The sequence below is a fragment of the Triturus cristatus genome, chromosome 2_1 (genome assembly GCF_964204655.1).
Source record: "Triturus cristatus chromosome 2_1, aTriCri1.1, whole genome shotgun sequence".
NCBI classification, from domain to species: domain Eukaryota; kingdom Metazoa; phylum Chordata; class Amphibia; order Caudata; family Salamandridae; genus Triturus; species Triturus cristatus.
The window spans coordinates 513133351-513158027 of record NC_140581.1 but is presented as its reverse complement, the minus strand read 5'-3'; the positions used below and the strand labels follow the sequence as shown (position 1 = coordinate 513158027).

Here is a 24677-nt window from a genome sequence, read left to right as displayed (position 1 = left end):
CTAGGCATACAAGATGCACCACTTGAACTGGCTGATTAAACTCTGTGGATGGTTCTTGTCTGAGAGACTATCCTGGTACCTTGTGAGCAGCAGATGTATGCTGCACCATATTGAACACCATGGAAGCATCATATTTTTGTGATGAAACTTCAACACAAGTAGCAGAGTTAAGTACGCTAACAAGAGCATGCTTCTTGTCTGATGGATTAAGTATTATGAGTTACATTGACAGCCAGTATGGTTTTGGGGAGGTCCACGATTTTGGTCAGTTCAATTAAAGTCACAAAAGAGTTCATGACATCTTCTGGTACAGCAATGGGAAGTATATTTTGAATTTGCTAAAAGCATTAGAGCAACCAAAAGAGACTTCAGTGGTCGAGTGGGTTTTCCATGAAAGTGGAAGCAATATGGTACTTTTGGGAAACAGGTTTGCTGACAAGGTAGCAAAATATTGTACACATGAATCTGTTACACTCAATTTAAAAGAACAAGAGCAATCTAAAACTGTAAATTACATTGTGAATTGTTAACTTCAGTCCCGATATTGAGTGAACCTAAAGAGCTCCAGGACAAGCCACCAGAAGACAAAAGGGGAATGTGGGAATCAGCATGTTGTTTTCTTTTTCTTTTTTTCTTCAAAATCAGCATGTTGTATAAAAGATCATAATGAGGTTTGGGTAACAGCTGAAAAACAATACACTCTGCCTCATATGAACTTATCTGCAATGCCCAGGTTAATTCATGACCCTACTCAAATTGATCAGGAATCAATGGTTAGACTCTTATATGAATACTGATACAACCCACACTTAAGATCTTTAGCTAAGAGTTTGTGTCAGCTCTGTTTTACCTGCCAGCGGATCGAGGCAGGTAAAAGAACATTGTGAATATGAGTCACATAGGCAAGTCTGAGGGACCATTTACTAGAATTCCAGTAGATTTCACTGAAATATGTGTTCATGAGATACATTTTAGTGACTGTGGGCCAGATGTAGGAAGCCAAATTGCGATCACAATTTGGCTGTGTGCAATGTAGGTAGGCAAATACCCTCTCGCAAAATAAGGAATCGCAAAAATTGCGCTTCCTTATTGTGCACAAGCATTTAGAGAATCGCAATTAGCGATTCCCTAAATGCTATGCTAGTAGGCATCGCAAATTGCGATATTGCCTTAAGGAATCACAAATTACCACCAACTTCAAGTTGGTGGTAATTCGTGATTTCCTTTAAAAAAGCACTTTTTTGCTTTTTTCAAAGTGCCATGTGGCACACATACATACCCTTAGGGCATGTATGTACGCCACATGTACACACATGTACATTTCAGGGGTGCAACAGGGTGTCCTTTTGGAACCCTTGCACCCTTGAAATTGCGCACGCAATTTGCGAGTACTTCTTGATTACTCGCAAATTGCATGCACAACTCTCATTCTTTCCTATGGGCCTCTTGGCCCATAGGAATGAATGAGAAGGTATTCCTTGATTGTGAATCTCAATTTGCGATTCGCAATTAAGGAATATTAAGGAATCACAATTATTTTTGCGATTCCTACATACATTCCATTTTGCGAGACCTTAATAACGATTCGGTAAAAATTGCTATTAAGGACTCGCAAACTGACTTTACCTACATCTGGCCCTGTGTTCCTATTCTCAAGGTGGTTGGAAAACTCCAGAATTAGGCGATACAGTAGCATGACAGTGGGCAAATTATTGATCAGGAAATTGACCCCTGAATTCACTTTGTTGACTTCTTTAGAATCAGATAAAGGTGCACACTTTAAAAGTAAAGTGATGAAGCTACACACGCCTTATAAATTAAACAGAAGTTCCATTGTAGTTACAGACCAGAAACATCAGAAGTTGCAGAAAATGTTAACAGTACACTGAGGAGCATCTTAGCAAAGGTGTGTGCCTCAACAGCACTTAAATGGACATATGCACTTCCACTTGTAATGATGAGAATTAGGAATACTCCACATAAAAAGAGAGGACTCTCTCCTTGAAGTACAGATGGGGAGGGTCATCAGAATTTCTTGCTTTCCTTCAGCTGCCCGTGTATCTATAAGAGATGACATTGTTCTGGATTACCGCAAGGGTCTGTATTTTAAAGGACACCACTCCTAGGGCACCCTCAATTAAACCGGAAAACCCCCTCTCTCTTGAGCAGCTTACAGCAAGCGATAGTCTGGACTTACTGGACCTTCTGTCCAAAGTAAAATCAGGATACCCGTTGGACAGCTGCCCACCCCATGTTCTAAAAGAGGTTTTCTCCCTACTTCCTAAGCCTGCACTCTCTCTCTTAAATGAGTCAGTGACTCAGGGCAGCGCCCCGAGAGCCTTTAAGGAGGCTATTATTGTTCACCTCTTAAAGAAACCAGGGGCTGACCCTGAGATATTGACCAATTACCGTCCAATTTAGCTGCTTCCGTATCTGGCCAAAGTACTTGAATCTCATGTAGCAAGATGTCTATGTGCCTTCATTGAACAGTCAGAATTTCTCAATCCCCGCCAAGCAGGTTTTCGCACAGCCCACTCTACGGAGACAGTCATACAGACTGTCCTGGACACACTCCGGAACGAAATACACAACGGATCCCCTCAGACCCTTGTGCTGTTGGACCTGTCTGTGGCATTTGACACGGTCGATCATGACATTCTAAGCAATTGTTTCCACGCCACTGGTCTTCAGAGATCAGCTCTTAGATGGATACGGTCTTTTTTGGAGGGCCGCTCCCAGTCAGTCCGCTTATTTGATTTCACAGCACCCAAAAGGAGTGTAACTTGCGGAGTACCCCAGGGTTCTTCACTATCCTCTCACCTATTTAATCTCTACCTCCTTCCTTTGATTCAGTCCTTAAAAAAACAGAAAGGTGTGCACATTTAACTATGCGGACGACTTACAGCTTATATTTGCCATCAATAATTCCCCTGACTCGGCATCAGAATTTCAAGCCACCATGCTGCATATACGGGATTGGAAGAATAGTAGTCTGCTGAAACTCAACCAGGATAAGACAGAACTATCCTGTTAGGAGGCACCAAGAACCCTTGGAGTCCATGGTTCTAGCCAAAAGAGTTGGGCGCGCCCCCATTCCATCTTCCTCAGCTAAATATCTTGGGGTGATAATAAACAACGACCTATCAATAAAAACCCAAATCACATTGGTAACTTCGACCTGCCATCATCAACTCAGGAAAATAAGGAAGATTAGCAGATTGCTCATGAGAGAAGCACTAATACAGGCTGTTTTAGCCATGGTGATCTCCCATTTAGACCATGCCAACTCGTTATACTTTGGCATGCCACTGTATCGCATTAAGAGACTGCAGCTAGTTCAGAATCAGGCAGCAGGGTTGATCTTTCAGCAACCCAGGTGGGAACATGTCTCCCCCCTTATGAGGAAGTTACGTTGGCTTCCCATTCTACAACGCTCTGCTTTTAAAGTGGGCTGCTTGATTTTTTAGTCCCTACATAGCCCAAGTCCTAAATTCATCTCCAATCTCATTCAAAGGCACAGACCTACGCGCAACCTGCGCTCATCATATATGAATCTGCCAGCCACACCCACTTATAAACTGAAGCTCAAGGTGGCTGTAGATTTGCAGTGTTGGCACCTGGCTTTTGGAATTCTCTTCCACCAAACATCAGAGCATGTACGGTCCTCATGAAATTCAGAGAGCTTCTTCAGACCTGTTTTTTTGCCCAAGCCTACGATTAAATCAAGTGCATGACAGATTAAGAAAGCTCCAGGCTATCCTAGGCCAAGTGCCAAGAAACCAATTGGTGAACGCGCGCTCTATAAATAATTTTTAACATAACATAACAAGGGTCTGGCTGATCTTGTCTCTCATAAAGTCACATGGCAACCTTGCTAAAAGAACTGTGCCATCCCCTGCAATCTCCAGCCTGGTGACTGGGTTGTGGTGAAGAAGCACGCTTGAAAGACCTGCCTAGAGACAAGTTGGAAGGTCCCTTATCAAGTGATCTCTGTGATGAACACTGCTGTTAAATGTGGAGGTTTGCCACAATGGATCCATGCATCTCAAAGGAAAAATGTGAAGACTGCAGATGAAGAATTGGTGACTACAACTGCTGGTTTACATTGTCAAACTTGAGTTCACTGGGTGGAGCCAGAGGGGCGTGGTGAAGATCAAGAACAAGAAGACCTCAATCAGATTCAAAATCAAGAACAAGAACAGACAGCTCAGATAGGATGTCAATAAACTTGGAAACAAGGAGTGAAGCTGAAAATTGAGTTTCCAAAACCCTCGGAGGAAAATAGTTTCTTTTGGAAAGAAAGAATAAAATTGTTCATGGCATATACATGACTCATGTGGCAAGTGAAGATGAAGATGAGAAAGCACATCAAGGACATAGTGGCCTGAACCTGGGAGAGGTAGAAACAAGAGAAAACACAGAGACCACAGAAAATAGGAGAAGAACCAGAACAAGAGGAACAAGATTCTGACTACAGTGAAAGTGAACAATCAGCAGTCAAAAGATTAGCAAGTGTAAGAGTGCCAAATAGAAATTATGCATCTCCTGTATGGTCCTATCTAGCGGAGGATGATGAACCGTAAGTCACTGAATTTACAGATGGCCAAGTTACTTTTGAAGACGAAATCGCAATGAACATTGATAAATTAACTTGAAAAAGACCGATATTGAATAACTTCCTGAACTGAATTTTGAGAGTGAATATTTTGAGATTTTTTAATTTTTCCTTTAGGGTTACACGGTATTCATAGTCATAGTCTAGTTTGTTTTGTGCTGTGGGTATTCAGTTGAAGATAAAAGTGTTTCTTTTAATTTACAATTTATGGACTAATTCAATGACCTGAACTTAAAAAACGTAAGTTTTCTTGGAAGTTTTTTAATTTCAGATTTTGCACCTCATATTTACCTGTGGATTTTTCACTTTTTTGAATTTTGTTTATAGACTTGACAGCAGAAGTATGGCAATTAGCAAACAAAGACACTGTTCAATTTTAATGATAGTCTTAATGATTAGAATAGTATATTTTTAGTTGGTTTACTGTTGTGTTTAATTTCACCAGTGGGTATGATTCACCTACAAATGAGAAGGTAGAGTTAACTACCACATATTCTATCTGACACAAGTTTAACACATAAATAAATATTATTTGGGAAATTTTAAAGAGAGTATTTATTCAAATGTATTGTCTGATAATTCGAGTATTATGAGAGTCAGTAATTGTTACATTTGCACATTTCTTCCAATTGTATCTCATAGTGGTAACATATATACAGCTTCCCCTGACCTATTCTTTATCCTGTAATGTTTTTGTTTATTTTTTCCTGGAACAAGAATTTCTACAACCTTACCTTACGGTCTACAGCAACTCCTTGGAAGGTCTTCCTGAAACTGAAGATTTAAAAACGTATTCCAATAATTTTAGACTAATTAAGCAATCTAATTAAAAATCTAAAAAAAGATTTAAACAAACTTGTGGGTCAATTGAGTGATGTACAGTGTGAATTTATTCAAGAATACAATGAGAGAAAGGTGAAAATTAGTAGGAAGTAGGATGAAACAAAACAAATTGAGTTGAAAGAAGAGGCTGGGAAGAAATGCAACACAGACTCAAAGTGGAGCAAAAAAGGAAGGGAGTAACGTGTATGGTATGTGGGAAATCTCAGACAGAGGAGTTGGTTGAAGTGGTTGGTCAGATAGAGTATACTGTGAGTTGTATAGTTGATCATATGCTTTTGACTGGTGAAGAACCAATTCTGAGAGGAATGTAATATGTTTGTGGTAAGACTGCCTAGTTTAACCTCCCACATAATTGGGTGTAAAGCTGCTATCTTGCTCTAGTCTTCCTGCGTGTTTATCATGTGAATGAGATGAGTGGAAGGAGTGATACTAGGCTTAGAAGAGCAAAACATGGATTTGGATAAGTATTGTTGGATGCGTTTGGTGTTTTGATTCCTCCGACTGGTTTGACTTTGAATGATGTGAAGGTTAAAATGCTGTCTGCATTAGTTGATCGCTTAAGAACTTATACTGCTGGTGCATTAACTCAAATTAATGAGGAGCTAAAGGCTATGCATGCAATGGTGAAGCTAAATGGCCTTGCATTAGATATTGTTCTTATGAAGAGGAGGATGTCTGTCGTGCATGGAGGGTTTAACAGTGCTTCACTTTTATACTAGATAGTAGCAGGTTTATTAATAATTATATCATTAACATCACTAATATTTCGCATAAGGCAAATGTTCTTGAAGAACAAGGGCTGTAGGAATCAGTTAGTCCATGGTTCAGCGACATTGGAAAGGGTTTTACAAAGATTGGTGAATGGTTTGATAGTATTGGTGGGGGTGTGCCTCAGAAAATACTAACCCCACTAACTTTTATTCTCTTATGTATAATTGGTCTCATTCATTTGATTAAATTTAGTGAACTAATTTGTATCAAAAGGGGTTGAAAAAAGGTGTCAGCAATAAAAAAGAGATGATCTTGCGTTAGAGAACATTAAGGCTCTTGCTTATGAAGATCTTGGAAGAATTGTGGCGCAAAAGGCAGAAGACATTAAAGGCTGTTGTAAATAAAGAACAGTGGGATTTGTGATGATTGATTAATCAGTCAGAGGGGGGATTCGAAAAAAGATATTTTTCATTTAACAAATCATTTCCGCTTAGCATAAAAAATGTTTTGCATCAAAAACAATTTTGCTGTGACATGCAGAATTTTGGATTATGTAGATAGGTCACAATAGGCCCAAACTAGGCCTGACTCCATCTTGCATTTCTACGCATGTATGTGTGTTTTTATTTCTCATCTCCTCGCACGCAGCAAAATCTGCACTTGTGAACTGCTCTGTATTGACATGTTGTTCTTGAAGAACTATGCGAAAGGTTCTTCCCTTCTATTTTAACAATTCAAGGTCCTTTCTGTCTGTGCTTCTGGAAGGCCTTTTATCCAATAAGCTTGTAGTTGTTTTGCGTCTACCTAGATTTGTACTATCACATGCGTTGATGTTAGGTAAGTAGGGATTCATTATTTTATTTAGTTCAATATTATTGCATATTGCTGTACTGTTATCGGTTGAACCTATGAAACATATTATTCATTTTATGGTGACTTTGTAACTTTTGCTTTTGTATCTTGTTAAAATAAAATTTCATTTTTGGAGCTGAGCCAGTCTGGTTTGTGCAGACTCCGAGAGCGGACCCTTGTTAGTCTGTCTCTTGCTTAGGACTTAGAATATTTTTCCCTGAGACTTGACTTCATGTCATACCTCTCTGCTGCATTTGACTGACCCTTGTGCTAATTCCCTATATTGATTTACTATGCATTTGACTAATCAACATTTTTGCCTTCTGTAAAGAAGTATAATTATTTAATAAACCTTCGTGGTTTCTAACTTTTACTCATCTCAAGAAAGCTTATTTGATTGACTGTGCTGATGTATTTACTGTCATTCTAACTCTTTAGGGACTCATTTCTTTATATGTTCTTGAGGACAACACTGTCCTTGAGCCTGCAAGGGCTCGTTAACTTAGAATATCAGATAAGATAGCATTAACAGTGTACTGCATTTTTTCCCAAGCACTAAACGCTGTCCTGCTGGAACGGGAAGTGTTGAATATTTCTGAACTCAACTTGTTTTTTTTAAATAGAATAACCAATGGTATTCATCTTCTGATACACTAAGTTCACCACCTGATCAGAAAAGATAAAGCAGGAGTTGGGTTGAAACAAAAATACAAGAATGAAGATGTACTTTCTGCTCAGTGGCATCAAAGACGATCCACACAGGAGTGATAGCAAGAAATTAAGGGATACCATTCAGCTCCTGATGTTCAGCAGAAGATTCTGAGAAAATTAGTTGATCAGATGTATTTTGAGGCCAATGGCACATCATTCAGGTAAAGACATTGAATACCTTGTACTGACTGAACCAGCCCTTTAAAAAGATAATCTAAACTTGTTTCAGTATGAAGTACCAATATTCACTCCTGGACACTCCCAGCTACAAAGTAGGGGTGGGTGGAACTTGTGCAGTTTCATTACGAGGAATTCCTTTGTTACATGAAAACTCTGCGAGATTCTGCAGAGTACAGCAAACAGGCAGAATTAGGCATATTGTGCTGATTTTTAGCACCGGGAGCTTGTTCTGTGCTGAAAAATCAGTGTGAACGGCACCATGTGGCATGCCAGAGGTCGATGCTTCTCAAGTTGATTACGCTGCAGCTCGAGTAGATTTTCTACTTGAGCGTCAGCATAGGGGAAATCTCCCTGGGTGACCTACTAGTGACTGAAAACCGTGCTAGGGGATGCCAAGTCTTGCTCGCGCTCATGAACTTACTACTGGAGAGCCATGGTGAGTAAAAACTCTCCGTATTAGACGAAACTGTAGCTCCGTTACAGACTATAAATCAGAAGCACAGATTTTGGCCACTAACCTGAGAGAGCGTGGCTACCCAGAACGTCAGATTAGTACTTCCATGAAAAGAGCAAGGAATAACCCATGTGAAGCCCTCCTAGAGGTCAACACCAAGCCCCTTGCCGACACCCTGACCTGTGTGACATCATTCAATCCTGAATCTAACAGAATAAAACGCATTGTTAAAAAACATTGGAACATACTTAACACGGGAGACCTACAGATCCCTGCCCCTAGATTTGCATTTAGACGCACCAGAAATCTCAAGGACATCTTGATCAACACCGCCCGAAACACACACACCATACAGACCAAAGACAACTTTGGGATTTGCCTCCAGTCACCGGCCACTACCCGTGTGGTTCATGTACAGTGTGTCGCTTCACCATTACCACTAAAGAAGTGTCCTTACGGAAACCTTTCAATGGAAAATGAATAGACACACCAATTGCAATACTACGCACTGTATATATATATGATCACCTGCACCTGTAGCCTGCACTATGTAGGCATGACATTACGGATGGCTAAAATTCACATCACAGAGCACAGGAGTAACATCCGATGCCAGAGGGTTGCGACCAAGATGTACACACATTTCAAGGACCATAAACATTCCCCTGATTACATCAAATGGCTGATATTGGAAGCACACCCACAGATCACGCACAAAGCTCTATTCAAGATTGAACAGAGATGGGTCCACAGACTATCCACTGACAGCAGGGGACTCAATGATGACATTCCCTGGGCCAGTTTAGCTAACTCATGATTTCCACTGCAGAAAAGGATTGTCTGCATGAGTGAGCGATACTTATTACAGGGTTAGTGAGTTTCTAATGACCCAAGAATGGTCCAAGATTCCCGCTGCTATCTCGCACACATATCTTCTTATACTCAAGTGGGCATTTTTGATTACCATCGCACCCTGAGCGGGTTTAGATAATGTGTTAGTCAACTCAACTTTAGTGAAAGATGGCGACTATTTATCTATAGTATTCATCATGACTGAGACTGAGCTAAAATGGCCGGCCCCCCGCACCCCCTTTTTTGGACACAGTGGTCCTTATTTACATTACCTTCACGAATCGCACGCGATACTTACCTCTGCGCACACTGTCTACATCAGACAAGGACACTCAGTGACAAATATGAACATCATATTTTCATAGGTCTGTATTACTAATTACATTGGGAATATATGAGCTCACACCTAACTCGACCAACAGTCTTAGATGGCTACTTTCCATCCATTTCGCACTAGAACACAGACTAGGCCAATTAAATTGAATATTAAAAATTCATGAGTTTACACTTGATTTGATCAATAGTTTTAGATGGCTACTTTCCACCTATTCCGCACCATAACAAAGACTAGGCCAAGATGGCCGCCATTTTTCACAAAAGTTGTCCTTCTTTGAATTACTGCCATGTATAGCATGTGACGCATATCCCCGCCCACTCCGTCCCCATGGCATCGGCGTGGTATAACTTGGGACCAGTTCTGACAGCCCATTCCACCCAATTCCGGCGGCAAGGGTAGGTGAGCCTGCACACAATCTTTGGATTTTCGGTATAGGACAATGGGACACGTCCACCAGCCCACAGTGTATGGTGCTATTTTACATTGGCCTTGGGGGGCTGAGATCTCTAGGTGCTCTCCATGACCGTTGGTGCGCTGGCACTTTAGGCAGCACCCGAGGATTGACTACTCACCGAGTGTCTTGTTGGCTTTGTGTCCCTTGTGAGCTTGCCTTTGTGTGGGACACACTGAGAGGGTATTGGCAATCCACCCCGCTATCTCCTCTCCTCCTCCATGTTATAACACTGTTCCCATGTGAGCACTTACGGATGGATATTGATTCATTCACTTACCGATCCCCATTTATCTTTCTTTATTTATTTATTTTCTTTCAACAGGACACTAATTGTTGGTGTCCATTTTATTCCGTCGGAAATTGATGAGGTCAAACTATTTAGGCCCTTAGGTGAGCATTCCCACAACAATATGCTCCACTGCTGCTTTGCTCATGTTTTTATGTTGTATTTGGTTTTAAAACACCTAGTGCTTGGTCCTCTCACTATATACAGCACCTAGACACTATAACTGCGTGAGACATCACTTGTATATGCACGCCCTCTAATATGTTGTGTACTATGGTCACCAAGGCGTATAAGGCACATTATGAATGTCGAGTAAACATACTGCTATTATAATATCTGTCCTTTTTCTGACCTAGGTTCCGTGACATCAGTGGGACATTGCCCACTATATTACGATGTGGGAGGTAGGTTTCCCCCCTCTCATTTTGTGTAGATAAAATTTGATTCCCTGGTCCTGATGAATTGCTCATGATCTTACTGACAACAGAGGCAAAAAACATGTCGATCGAATGAGAGTAGGACTTAGGCATCTAGGCACTTAACCCCTAGCTTTATGCCACTCTATTGACTTTTAATCAGGCAATTTACCTACCAGAATAAATACAATTCAAGGAATAATTGACCTGTTTTAACTCACTTACACTACATCGACACTACTGGGCCCCTCACCCCCACTGCACCAAACGGCAGGGACAAAAGATCTCCGACAAAGAGCCCCATTTATGGGAGCCCGTCAGGCATTGCAGCACCAGCCTGACGAGGAGCAAGCCCAAATGATGAAGCATGACACCTAGCTTGCTTGGTGTGTGAGGGCTCCAGTTCCGAAGAGGGATCCCCCCCTCTCACTTTTAATAATAGGATTCACTTACGGTACCTACATATCGAACCTAGCACTCGCTGACATTATATGTCTCCTCACCCTTAGGAACTGCATACCTATCTTTATAAACATTGCCTTGGGCACGTATGCTGGACCTGAAAAAAAGCCCTATTGTCCCTCTTCTTATTGTTATAGAGTAAAAACTCTGCCATGCGACGGTTGGCAGAATTTGGCCAGAACTCCACATTACATGCATAACGCAGAGGGACCAAAATTCCACCATCTTCGCTGGTGGAGCAGAATTTATCATACACCCCTAATAGAAAGATAGGCAGGGCCATTACCGGGCAGGAAGGCTAATAAGGGAATATTAGATTGTAGTCAATAAAGAAAAGACTGCTTAGATGACAATTACACGATTCTTTAACTTGTGTTATTTCTGAAAGACCTGGGTCACTGCATAAGGTGTCTAATATAAATATGTTTTCTTTGTTTGAAAATAGAGTTTTGTATGTAGTGTTTAGGTAATAAATAAGATACAAGGACAACAGTGGTATCATATTTGAAACAACAGAGAAATAGGTTGGCAATAAAAGTATTGACAGAAGTAATTGCACACCAATTCTGATGCATTGGTCCTCCATTTACAAATTCTTCCTAATGTATGATTCTCAGAAAAATACTAGTAAAATGGATTGCTAGTAAGAGGTATGGCTTATGACCTACTATTGAAATCAACAAAAAACAGCATGGAGTCATCAGAATTAGAACCCTACCTCTCTAAGGCATCTATGAAGTTGTTTGCATCGGAGTCTTACTTCTGTGTGGCTTCTCTACATTCATTGTCATCAGAACATTATCTCTCTAGAGTCTTCTTAGAGTTATCAGCATCAGGTTCTAACCTGTCTGGATCTTCTCTACATCTGTTGACATCAAAGGTCTTCTTCTCTAGTCCATTTGTATAATTGATGGCATCAGAATCCTACCTCCTTAAGGCCTCGCTAGAGTTCATTGAAGTTTGAGACATAGCACTCATAATAATAAATACAACCAATGTATGTCAATCTACATGTAAGAATTTATTAGGTGTTTGTATCAGTTTTGACAATAATTTAGTTGACACTTGTTTCACATGGGCCGATACTTTCCCCAGGTGCTTTTTCAAGGTTTAGTATAGTTGGCATAAAATAAGATATGAGTAACACACAATGTCAAGTGATCCCACACTCCGGTGCAATCCACTGATGCTACTGGAAGGACTGCACTGAAGGATAAGTGTCTGATATTGGAATATGTGGGCAATATGGGTATCAACCAAGTTCCTGAATTTAGTTAACACAAATTTTTATGAGACAGACATTAAAAAGACCCAATGTGTTGGAAAAATAACTCAAACTCTGAGAATCTCAGGAAAAAGTTAAATGTGTATTTTGTCAATTTCCCACACTGAAGGGGCACATTTTCAGTAACCACATATGGTTTCAGACCTCCCACTATGACCGATCTCCCATTTCAGATTTTTCTCCTGAAGCGTTTCCTTCGACGGTCAGGGCAGCCACCTCGTGGAGAAACTTCAACCCTCGTGGTGGTCACCTTTATACAGAGAACCATCCACAGCCAGTAGTAATCTCTACCATGTAGGTAGATGGAAGGGGGCGTCCTATTAAAACGCATACACAGGGGCTCTTTGTCCTTAAATAGGTATCACATTTGGCATTTCTAGGTGCCATATTTCACAGAGATATCTGTTACAGAAATATCTCAAATGCTGAATATCTGGGTGAGAAGGTGCTCTGCAACTAGAGCCCATTCAATGTTAATGTATATTTTTAATTTTGGTCCTCATATAAGAAGCTGTTTCATGTAACATTTAGGTGTGCCCCACTTTCTCTTTTAGATGTGTGCCCTAAACTTACCATAAAAACTCTTATTTAATTTTAAAGCACCAGCATCTTGGGGATTGGACAAGAAAAGTATCTATTTTCACACCTGTTAATAAACACATCATGTTTCCAAATATGATTACATACAAACAGAAAGAACGTTACCATTCTCATTTTAGAAAAATTTACAAGACCGTCTTCTGTAAAATTTGGGGTTCCTTCTTCTATAAATGCGAGATCCGTTAAATACATTCCAAGATATGGGACGCAAGGAGGGTTGCAGCTGTAGTGAGAAAGAAAACATTTAATTGCACTGGAGAACTTACCCTTTAAATAGGTACACAATTTGTTAAGGTTTCAAATTACTCGTCAAACCTAGGACCTACAATTTTATGAACTGACTTCAAAGTACAGGCATCAGTCTACCCAAGCTGTTAAAAGTGTGCTTTACATTTCAAAAGAAAAATAAGAAAGGTGATTATTATATTCAGCACAGGATGACTAGAGGTGTGGGTGGGAATGGATGGCAGAACGGCAGAAGTCTCACCACACTAGGAGTGGCTTCAGAACACCATGATATCCAGAGTAAAGAGTAGGATTCATAGACAGACGTGGAGGTCCTAATGTGCATCCAGAAAACCAGTTGAGATGCATGCACTGTGGTAAAAAAAACCCTGGAGACCTTATTATCCATTAGGGCAATCTCAAAACTTCACAAAAAGATATGAAGCTTAGTGCCCGCACAGAATGCAAAGATATGGAATTGTCTGCTGAAATCAACAGGCTAGAAACTGATTTTATGCCATTAATGGCTGACAACATACAACATTCTCCTCCCCTGCACCCTTTCTACATGGAATGCCCCTCCCAGAAAGACCCTGAGAACCACTATTGACCTAAAAAATGCCTTGTCTGAAATTTTCAAGAACATGGTCCTTTCCATTGCTGCCATGCAAGATGCAAATTTATAACCTGCCTTACCTCTGCAAAAACGTAGCTTTTACACTGGACACTCTTGCCCCTCCACTTGTATTCTTATTAAGTTAATATTAAGTGCCAAGCAAGTAACTCCGAAAAAATGAAGGTATCATCCATCAGAAGATATACTTGGACAACTGGCATATACAAAAACCTGTCTACAAAAAGCGTCTGTGACAAGGAAATTGCTCATTCATTACAAGCAAACTAGATAGCGCTCAAAATCACCCAAAAAGGTTTCTAGATGTTGAAAAGAACAGTCCTCTACTCCCAAAACCAGTTCAATGGGTCAGGATATAAGGAATTTTCCAATTACTTTCCTAATAAAATCACAACACTGAGAAATGAAAGAGACATTCAGGCAAACAATGTCTCAATAATCACTCCAAGGGCCATTTCAGCCACTGTGAACTGAAATTTACATTATACTACTGAGCGAATTCCTCCAGCCATGATCAAGATCTGTAGGGATGGCTATGCACCTTTCTAGATGCCCTGCAAAAATGTTTCTCTACCAAATCGTATTGTACCCGACCCTGTGAAAATTGATTGTGTATGTCTTTGCAATGAGTTCTCTTTGACTAGTTTTAATGTTTGACTGATCTTCAGCGTTTAGCACTCTAGGCTATGTTATCCTCCTTATTATTCTACATAAACGTAAAGGTGTAAAAGACACTTTGCTAAATGTGTTCTGTTATAACCTCTCAAACCTATTTCAGCAAGAAAAGATTGGTCATCTTCACTTCTGAACTCATACCCTCAGCTTTAGCTGTACAAAAGGTTTGATCATAGCCCCCATTGTGTTCAACTTAATCGCTGAACCACTAGGCGAACTTCTGTAGAGGCACAGTGTATCTTCTCACCAGTATTCAGTTGACACCCAGCGAGACACTTACCACTTGTTTATCTGCATTGAAGACATGGCTGAAAATCAACTGGGTGAGCTGAATTCTCAAAGAAAACAGAATCCTTATTGTATTGCCTTCAAAGAACAGTAAACTACCAACAATGCACATTAAACGTCTTGATATCTTGCTTATAAAGAAGAAGCAGTTGTGACCAATACACTGAATTTCTGCTATTTTCATAGAATGTAAAACCATGCTTAATATTTTTTGAAACAGTCCCATATTTATGTGTGGTTCCATACAAACATGTGGTTTATTGTTCATCAGGTTCTTGATATATTTTTATCTTAGTCAATTAAATAGTATGGCCTTCATGCATGGCAATATCATTGCATGTCTTTATTTCTTTGGTATGTTATGACTAGTATGCTGGTGTGTTGTTACATCCTTAGCTTTTATAATGAATATGTTTCTTTGGCAACACATTTCAAACTTGACATGAGCCACTGATAAGTTCAGAACCAAGTAAGGCTTTTATAAGGAAGCCTTTCCGAATAGAATTGAAATACAATGGGTATCTCTTCTGCAAAATCCGTGGATTTCATACAAGACTCATCATAGACATGCACATCAAGGCAGTAGAAAAAAACACAAATTATCATCTATTAATGGTCTTATCTTTATAACATAAGCCAATCTTTCTACATATCAGATCTAAAGATCTTAGTCATGGTTATATCTGGTCACATCTAGAACTGATGGTAATGCTCTACTAATAGGCCTCCCTAAGAGCCATTACAAGCAATCAACGACCCTGCTTCTTCCATACCTCTAGAAGGAGGAAAGTTGACCACAACAACCAAGCTTCTCCTGGCTGAATTGGTTACATATAAATGTACAAAGCACCTACAAGACTGCTTGCATCATGAACAAGTACAAGGAATGACAACTGGATATTACAAACTTTCTAGTGAGCCCCATTTACCACCAGCTTTGATGTTCTCATCTATTAAAAAAGTTTCACAATGAAGTGACTTTCTCAGGCAAAGGCCCAAAGCCTGGAATTCCCTCCCACCATACGAATGCCATCCTCATTTACAATGCTTAAAGCTACCCTAAAGAAGTATATACTGTTCACCCTATAAATCTAAATCCTTTGTAAACCAGACCTATGTACTTGGTGTAATGCTTGACAAATATATCAATTTCCTGTATATGCTAATCTGTGCAATGGCACCCTTTGCTGAGGGTGAAGGCTGTACTATACAAACATTAATAAGTAAATACAGAAGTAGGAGTCTGATAGAACACAATAATGGCAGCCTGGAATTTACGGCATTTCCATGATATAAATGCACTGAAATAAAGTTATTAGCCAGAGACACATTAGAAGCTAGGTCCTTTTTTAAGAAACTCTCTGTAGAGTTATTCTCACAACCCTTGTAAACCTTTGAAAATACACTGTAAAACATCATGGTCAAAGTGCACTACTAGACCTATCATAACAAGGGATGATAAACAGCCCCTTTCTATTGACATTAGCGGGGCAACCTCCAAATGCATAACAGTTGAATAACTCACATGAACGCCATTGAAACTGGAGTTGGGATATTTAAAAGGGTCTCTTGTTCTAAGCATTTCTTGAAATGAATGAAGATAACTATATGTGATAAATGCCCAGAGTTTACTGGAGACTGTCACTGTCAGAGGATGACCGCAAAATCCTGCCGTGGGCTAAGGTCTGATTCTTATGAAAAAGATGTGGTCAAGCCTATGAAATACTCTTCTCAAGATGGTAGATTGTCCAGAAAACTCTACTGCAGGTTCTGTTAGATATGGGATTTCTGGTTGGCTAGGGCTTGCGCCTAAGCCAGGCAAAAACCACCACTCTTCTTCAGGACAAGGGAGTTACACACTGATGATAACCCCTGCTCACCCCCTTGGTAGCTTGGCACGAGCAGTCAGGCTTATCTCAGAGGCAATGTGTAAAGCGTTTGCGCAACACACACACACACAGCAGCAACACACTAGGCACACTACAAAAGGAACTCCACACAAGGTTATATAAAAAATAGCCTTTGTATTGTCATAAAACACATTAGAAACATAATCACACATTTATACTGTGCCAACTGGCACTAGGCAATATTCACAGGGGATTATATACAGGACCAGGCCAATCTGGCCACGGTTAGAACCATCAGAACAGGTAAGTAAATGCAAAACACAACCAGTAACTACTGGTACCATAATGACCTAAGCATTATCACATTAGCATTATACACCATCCTAAAATATAATAGTAATGCATTAGGCATTAAATCACATTAGGCCCAAACCTCATTAGCATAAACATATTACGCATTGGGCATCACCAGCATAAACACATTATGCATAGGTATCACATGGGGCATAAATATTTGCATTAGGCATCATATTAGCATAAACACATTATGCAATCATCATATTAGGCGTAAACACATAAAGAAACATCCATATAAGCCTAACCACATGATGCCACCTCTGCGGGCATTATCTTAGGGCCTTGCGCCCTACCGACACACAGGTATCCACAATGACCCCCCAGGCCAACTGGCCTTTCACTGGGGCTCAAATGCCCTTTTGTCCCAAATATCAGGGCTTCTAGAGGGGCCTTCCAGTTATCCCTCTGGCTGCCAATGCAGCAAGAACCACGGTGCGCAATTGTGCAGGGGCGTGGGGTGCAACTCACCCTTTCCTTAATAACAGAGAATGGCCCCAAAACATTGCAGCTGCCCGCAACTGCGGCGCAGCTGTGAGTGAAACAAAGCACTGGCACTACGGGGCCCCAGGGAACACTGACAAGGCTCCAGGCACCGGCAATGTGCCTCGGTGGAGCCAAAATTGACCCCAAAGAGAAACTGGCACTGACTGTGCTTTGAAAGCCCCACTGGGGACTCTATAATTACAATTGCCCCCAACAACATGGCAGTGGCCCGTGAACTGGTGGGGCCGCTGCTCTGCAGGATTTGGCACAATCGTTGCAGCTGCCCACTGTCAGGCGGGGTAGCTGTGGCAATTTACACCGGCAATGTGCCTTGATGGGCACCAACAATGCCCTACTTGAGCCCCCACTCACCGGGGCTCTTTGGTGGACTTCACCAGGGCCCTCCCCTGGGACGCGGGTCGTCACAGGCTGCAGTTGTGCAGCACAGCCACTGCCTCCTCACCTTCACCCGACGGGCAGGGCATGGAGCGAGTCTCCGGCGGCTCTCTCACTTCACCTCGGCATACGCGGGGCTTCCCTCAGCTCACGGGAGCCCGGCTTGGCATTTGCTGACTTCGGGCCGGCTCGGCAGGCCCGCCCACCTCCAGGCAAGGTTGCCTGGTTTCCGCGTCTTCGGTGCTCCTTCTTCTCGGGCCGCGGCGGTGACTTCCTTTCAGATCTCGGCGGCGGCAATGCGGGGTGGGCACCCACCAGCGAAAACCAGCATAAATCAGCGGGGTGGGCTCCCGCTCGATAAGCACCAATATAGGGGAATCCCCATGTCGGGATTCCCTCGAGACAAGTCCCAGCTCCGCGCTGTGAATATCCAGCGCTCTTCTCCAGGGAGCAAAACTTCAGCGCTCACCAGGATAAAAATAAATCGCTCTTCAGCAATAAAGATATAGCGCTCCCAAGGCGCTTAGTCCAAAGTCCAGGGGGACAAAGGCTTGGCTCAGGGAGGCAAGCACACAGGGCCCTCCAGCAGGGAGGCAAACCCGCATGGCGGTTCCTCCTGGGCCCCAGCAGCAGCAAGCCCCATCAAGTTCAGGAACAGCACAAAAACATGGGGTCACAGCCTCTAACTTTATAGCACTTTTCCCCTTTCTCTGCACCAGCACAGGGCTTGGGGAACCAGCAAAAACTGGTTCTGGAGCACTCTGTTTACCAGGCTCCTCTTCCCTAATGTTAGGTGGGGGCTCGTCATCAGACACACCACAGGGGGCGGAGCCAGCATTCACTAGGGCAGGCACCATCCTATTCTGGGAGCAGGGACTTCTCCCACCACTCCAAATGCAGATGTCCCATTGAGCCTAGTGCTGACTCACCCTGCCCCTCCTGGAGCCACACACACCTCCTAGCCCCTGTCACTCAAAAGCTAGACATGCAATTCACATCAGGCAGGCAGACACATAGCACACAGAAATGGCAACTTCTAAAATTGACATTCCTAAAATAGTTATAATAAATCTGCACACACCATTGCGTATCATTTATCATTACTATTTCAAACATACCAAACTTGATCATGTTGTGCCTCTCATATCAGGAACTACCACTGAAACACTGATCAGGGAATGCCCAATGCATTCCTATGGAAGGGCAGCCCCACAGTAGTGAGAAACCAAAATGGCTGTTTTTCACTACCAGGACATGTCACACGCTTAAGGTACATGTCCTATCTTTTACCTACAATGCACCCTGCCCATAGGGCTAGCTAGGGCCTACCTTAGGGGCGACTGACATGCAGTAAAAGGGGGGTCACAGACATGGCACACACTTTAGGTGCCATGTCACAGCAGCAGTCACACTGCGTGCACAGGCCCTGCAATGGCAGAGGCCCGAGACAGGTTTGAAAGGCTACTTTGGTGGGTGGCGCAATCAGCGCTGCAAGCCCACTAGTAGCATTAAATTTACCAGCCCTGAGTATATGAGATACCACTTTACAAGGGACTGACAGGTAAATTAAATAGGCCAAACAGGTGCAGACCAATCTTACCATATTTAACACAGAGAGCACACGCACTTTACACTGAATAGTAGTGCTAAAGTGCCCAGAGTCCTAAAACCACCAACACCATGTCAGAAAAAAGGCTAGGAGAAAGGCAAAAGGTTTAGGGATGACCCTGCAAAAAGGGCCAAGGTACACAAGGTTCCAACTCCAAGATGAAGCATTAATCTTTCCTGTGATGCAGGTTCCTGACTGAACTAAGACTCTGTCTTAGCTCTACAGGGTTTGCTTTCCCACTCATGGGTGCCTGAACTTAGTTTGGAGCATCAATGGTTGAATGTGAAAGTCCAGGTTGCTGTAGCACCACTCGACCACACGACCCCACTCAGCACATAGTTGATGTGGTGTTCTTGCTTCCTGGTTTAATAACAGTCCCCGAGAAAGGGGTCAGGGACACAGAAGCAATTCGTTCTTTAGAATATCACGCACAAGTTCTGTACTAAGAGAAAATGCACTTTATATTGTTTTAACTGTCTTATCTTGCTGCTTAGCACAACATAACCACCCAGGATATTATTAAAGCATTACTTATGCACATCACTAACAATGAGAATACTGTGAATGTTTCTACCATAGTCAAAATGTATTTGGGCAACCTAGCACCCTAAAGCCTAATTATGTGTGCCTAACTTGCATCCAGAGGGCCTAATTTATGAGGTTTTGGCGTAGGGCAGTGCAGCAAGGAATCTTGCGGCACTGCCCTACGGCAAAACAAAAAGGCAGGAATGTGCTGTATCTATAAGATACAGCACATTCCTGTCCTTTTCTCCTGCGCTGGCACACAATGGGCAGCCATGCGCCAACGCAGGCTCCCTTGCACCATGGTGCAAGGGTGCCTGCGCTGCGGGGCTGGTTGATTTTGTGCAACCTTCCAGCACAAAATCAATCACAAGAGGCGATTTCCTATTGGAAAGCACGAGGAGAAATGAAAACATTTCTACTTGTTGAGACTCCATAACGCCACCCCTGGGGTGGAGTTAGGATCTGACACATTCCCAGGTTTACGATGCCTCGTAAATCTGGGAATGCTTCAGGTTCCATGGGTGTTACGTAGAAACACACACAGCAACATCCATGGAACACTCCTTTCACACAGTTTTCTGCGTGAAAGGGGCACATATTTATAAGGCCAGGAAGAGCCACGTAAAGTGGCTTTACGTGGCCATGTAAATATGCCATGGCACATTGCGCCACCGGAACGTCAAAAGTGCCAGTATGGCCTCATAAATGAGGCCCAGAGTTTCTTATGATTCAGGGCACTGCATACCGGTCTACACCAAGAAGCTGTAGTTAACAGAAGCTGGGAGAGTGTGTTCCCTTAGAAAGAAAACAAATATCAGCTGGGCTCAGCTCCTCTCCTCGCATTCTTGGCTCGGTATCAGCTCTCAGCGTAGGACTGGTTGATGCAGTCAGAATCTCTGGCAGTATCTTGTGTAATAACCTGTGCGAAGGACCTTCAATTACAATGCCCACTTGATGAGCCTTTTATACTGCTAATCATCGATCTCATCTTAAATGGATAGTTTTTGAGAAATTGCTGACATAACCCGTCCATTAGTAGAACCAAATATGATAAAAATATGTAAATGGAGACTATGTTGTTCATATTGTTGTTATTAACTGACCTTGGCATATAGATAACAAAGCACTTATCCCAGACTGATGTTGCCTTAGGTGTCCTATCGATGTCATTGTCAGGATGACTTGACACCTACACAAGTTTCAGGAATTGGAAAATATAAGGAAAGACATCATCTACGTCAGAGATAGACACGCTGATGATCAGGCAGAAAATGGGGTCTTGACTTGCTCAAAATAGAGTATGGCCATAGGGTCTTTAGATCAGTAACTATATGTCAAAATTTGAGTCCAGAGCCTACCGGAGACTGTCCATGTCTGCCAAAGACTGAAAAATCCAGCAGTAGGCAAAGGATGTCCAACGTGTTCTGATTCTCAGAAAAAAGATGTGGTCAAGCCAATGAAATGCTCTTCCAAAGATGGTGGATTGCCCAGAAAACTCTACTGAAGGTTTCAAATCCAAGATGAAGAATGAGTCTTTCCTGTGATGTTGGTTCCTGACGGAACAATAGAAGGAGGAAGTAGTCACAAGAGGAAGATGCTTTAGAATATATTCCTTCCATTTTTTCTCAACGTTCATCGCCTACTTGTTCCTGATTTTTGTCCTCGATTGTTGCTTCTTGTAGTGGGATTCCTCTGGGACTCTTCTTGTGGATTTCATTGGCCTGGTTGTTCTCTCTTTCTGGTGACAGGGAAAATGTGCAACATAAATCTCCACCCTCAATCAAGCATTAGGATATTGGCAAGTATATATTTTTTTACCTTACTGATTTTTCACCCCAACTGGGACCTTCTTAAAGAGACACAACACATTTCAAATATCTTATACTGTGCAGGCTGACTACATGGCTACTGGGAGAAGTCACTCATTCTGGCAATCAAGAAGGAAACATGAATTGCGTTCACCTTGTCTATTCCTTATATACTATAATCGAAAAAGAAGACTTGATATAATTGGATGATTGAAAAGTAAGTATTAAGCCTTTCCTTTCTCAGGAGTGGGTGTGCCTTGTAGGGTGTACTCAACAGGGTGTGGTGGGTTAAACACTGTCACTAAGTACCTAATCAAGAAAATAACAAATTAGCAATGTGCCTCCATCTTGTTTGAGTCTGCCAGTAAGGGCTCTCACTATCTGAAAAAGCACACATTATCAAAGCCAACAGATCTGGCTTTAATGTGGTACATTTTCACAAAAAGCATTTGTGCATGACAGTGTTTGCATGTGTTACCACATTAGCCAAAGCTATTGAGAGCAGTAGTGGTAACAATGGTAATGGTTATGGTGGTAATGGCAGTTTTAATTTTGGTGATGGTAATGGGGATGGTGATGGTTATGGTAATGGTGGTGTTAATGGCAATGTTGGTGATGATAACTAAGGTAGTGATAACAGTTGTAATAGAAATGGTGGTGATGGCAATGGTAGTGTTGGTAAATATTGTGGTAGTGGCTGTAGTAATGATGGTGATAGTGTTCGTAGTAATGTTTTGGCACACTATAACCTGTTAATAATTACCATTCAGGTTGGCTGTTCTGTGCTCCACATACCAAATAAGGTATCCGGGAAGTATGGCAAATGGGCTACAGGATACTCTGCACTGATAAGAAATGAGCCAGCTGCATGTGCACTTGAAAAGCTCCGAAACACATAGATGTGAAAATTAATAGCCTGGCAAATATGTAAGAGGAGCTGCTGGGGCTGGTTGAGGGTATAGTCTGAGATTGCTGTGAGTTGCAGTCAAATGCTATGAGTTGCAGTCAAGTGCTAAAAACGAGGAAGAGCAGAACACAGTATGACTATGAGCCACTGCAACAAGGAGGAAGATTAGAGCAGGAGCCAGTATGACTTAGCCACAGGGATGCAGTCACAAGGTAGGTGGGGCAGACTGGGACCACTATGAACACTCGTAACAAAAAGCATGTGCAATGCAATTGGTCTCGCATTTCTGAAAGTTTGAGCTATGGCGTTGCATCATTATTTGCAATGCTAATAACTCAAATGTTTAGTAATGTGAGACCTGTTGCATTGAAAATGCTTGCTAATGCTGTAGTAAAAAATTATTGGCGAGTCATACATACATACATGTAAATTTACCCACACATATACAAAAATATACACACTCACGTAGTTTAAAACAAAACAAATATTGGCAAAGGAAAGACAACAAAAGTGTGGATTCCCGTATTGTCCTTATTGCAGGGACAAAAGCCCTGGAAGTTCTATTAACAAAATGGTGCCTTACTTTAGGAAGTTGGGTGAGCTGTGTCAAGAAAGAGAAAGGCGTGGACACCATTATTAAAGTTGAAAGTGTTGTGCTGCGCTGCTTACGATAAAAAATTATAATATTGAAAATATAGAGTTTAGCAACCGGCGCCCAAAAAAAGAAAGGAGCGGCTCACTAAACTCAATTTTTTTCAGTATTGGAAGTTTTTTGTAAGCAGCACAACGTGCTGCCTTCATCTTTAAGCAGTTGACAGGCAGCCGCGTGCTTTGCTGCTTACTGAAAGCATATAACATTGAAAAAATAGAGTTTGGCGAGCTGCGCCATAAAAAAGAAAGGCGCAGCTCGCTAAACTCTATTTTTTTAATTGTACGCTTTTCGTAAGCAGCGCAGCATGCCGCCTGTGCCACGCTGCTTACGAAAAGCATAAAATATTGAAGAAATTGAGTTTGGTGAGCCGTGCCTTTTGTTGGAGTGGGGTGAGTTGTGCATTTTGAAAATAAAGGCGTGCGGCCACCATTGGCTGTATACTCTGTATAAATGAAAAGGTGCAAGTGGGGTGAGCCGCGCATTTTTTAAATATCAGGTGTGGCCGCCATTTCTAATAAAAATGAAGCGCTGGGGAAAAAAATTAAATGTTGCAAAAATAGAGTTGGGCGAGCTGCGCACAACAAAAGAAAAGTTGCGCTGCCGCCATTGTTAACATCTAGCAGTATCAGACTACAGGAGGTAGCCCATAAACCACAAGGAGACTAGGACAGTAATCTGTAACAAACAACAGTGTCTCAAACAAGGGTAGAATTAAATTAAATCCAAAAGAGGAGAAAACCAGGGAGACATTTTCTTGTGAAGATAAATTGTATTTCAATCAATAAACATGTTGGACATATTGGACTTCATATGTACAAGCACATGGAACGGTAGCACTGTGTTACATTGAATGGCATGTAACCTACAAGATACTGTGCACAAGTGCTCGTGAAGGATTGTGACGGCGCAAGTGACACGTGTCATTGTATATACAACAGTGGTGACGGGCGCAACAAGAAACAAGTGGGATTTAAAATTCTTTACATATTTAGGATTCCTAAGCAGTTAATGGCACACGAATACAAAAATTAAATGAGTGGGGTATCCATAAATGGGGCGCCAGAAGTTCTGAAGTGGGAGTCGATGGCGTTTTGGCCTGAAGAAGTGTTAGGCCATCATCAGGACCAGGTTACGGTTTATTTATATTGCAGTGCTAGGGATAGAAGGATACATACATTTCCATTTATATGCGTTCATGTGGTGGACCAAG

The 24677-nt window shown here is 41.8% G+C and overlaps 1 protein-coding gene across 2 annotated transcripts in view; it reads right to left on the bottom strand.

Annotated features, from left to right (window-relative positions):
* The window catches only part of RASGRF2 (Ras protein specific guanine nucleotide releasing factor 2), a 2022215-nt gene that overhangs the window by 31673 nt on the left and 1965865 nt on the right, over positions 1-24677 (bottom strand). For both annotated transcript variants that reach the window (XM_085632406.1, XM_085632407.1), the window contains exon 25: positions 13164-13281. In XM_085632406.1, coding sequence (XP_085488532.1) covers positions 13164-13281 — 118 coding nt within the window. The remainder of the gene's footprint in view (positions 1-13163; positions 13282-24677) is intronic.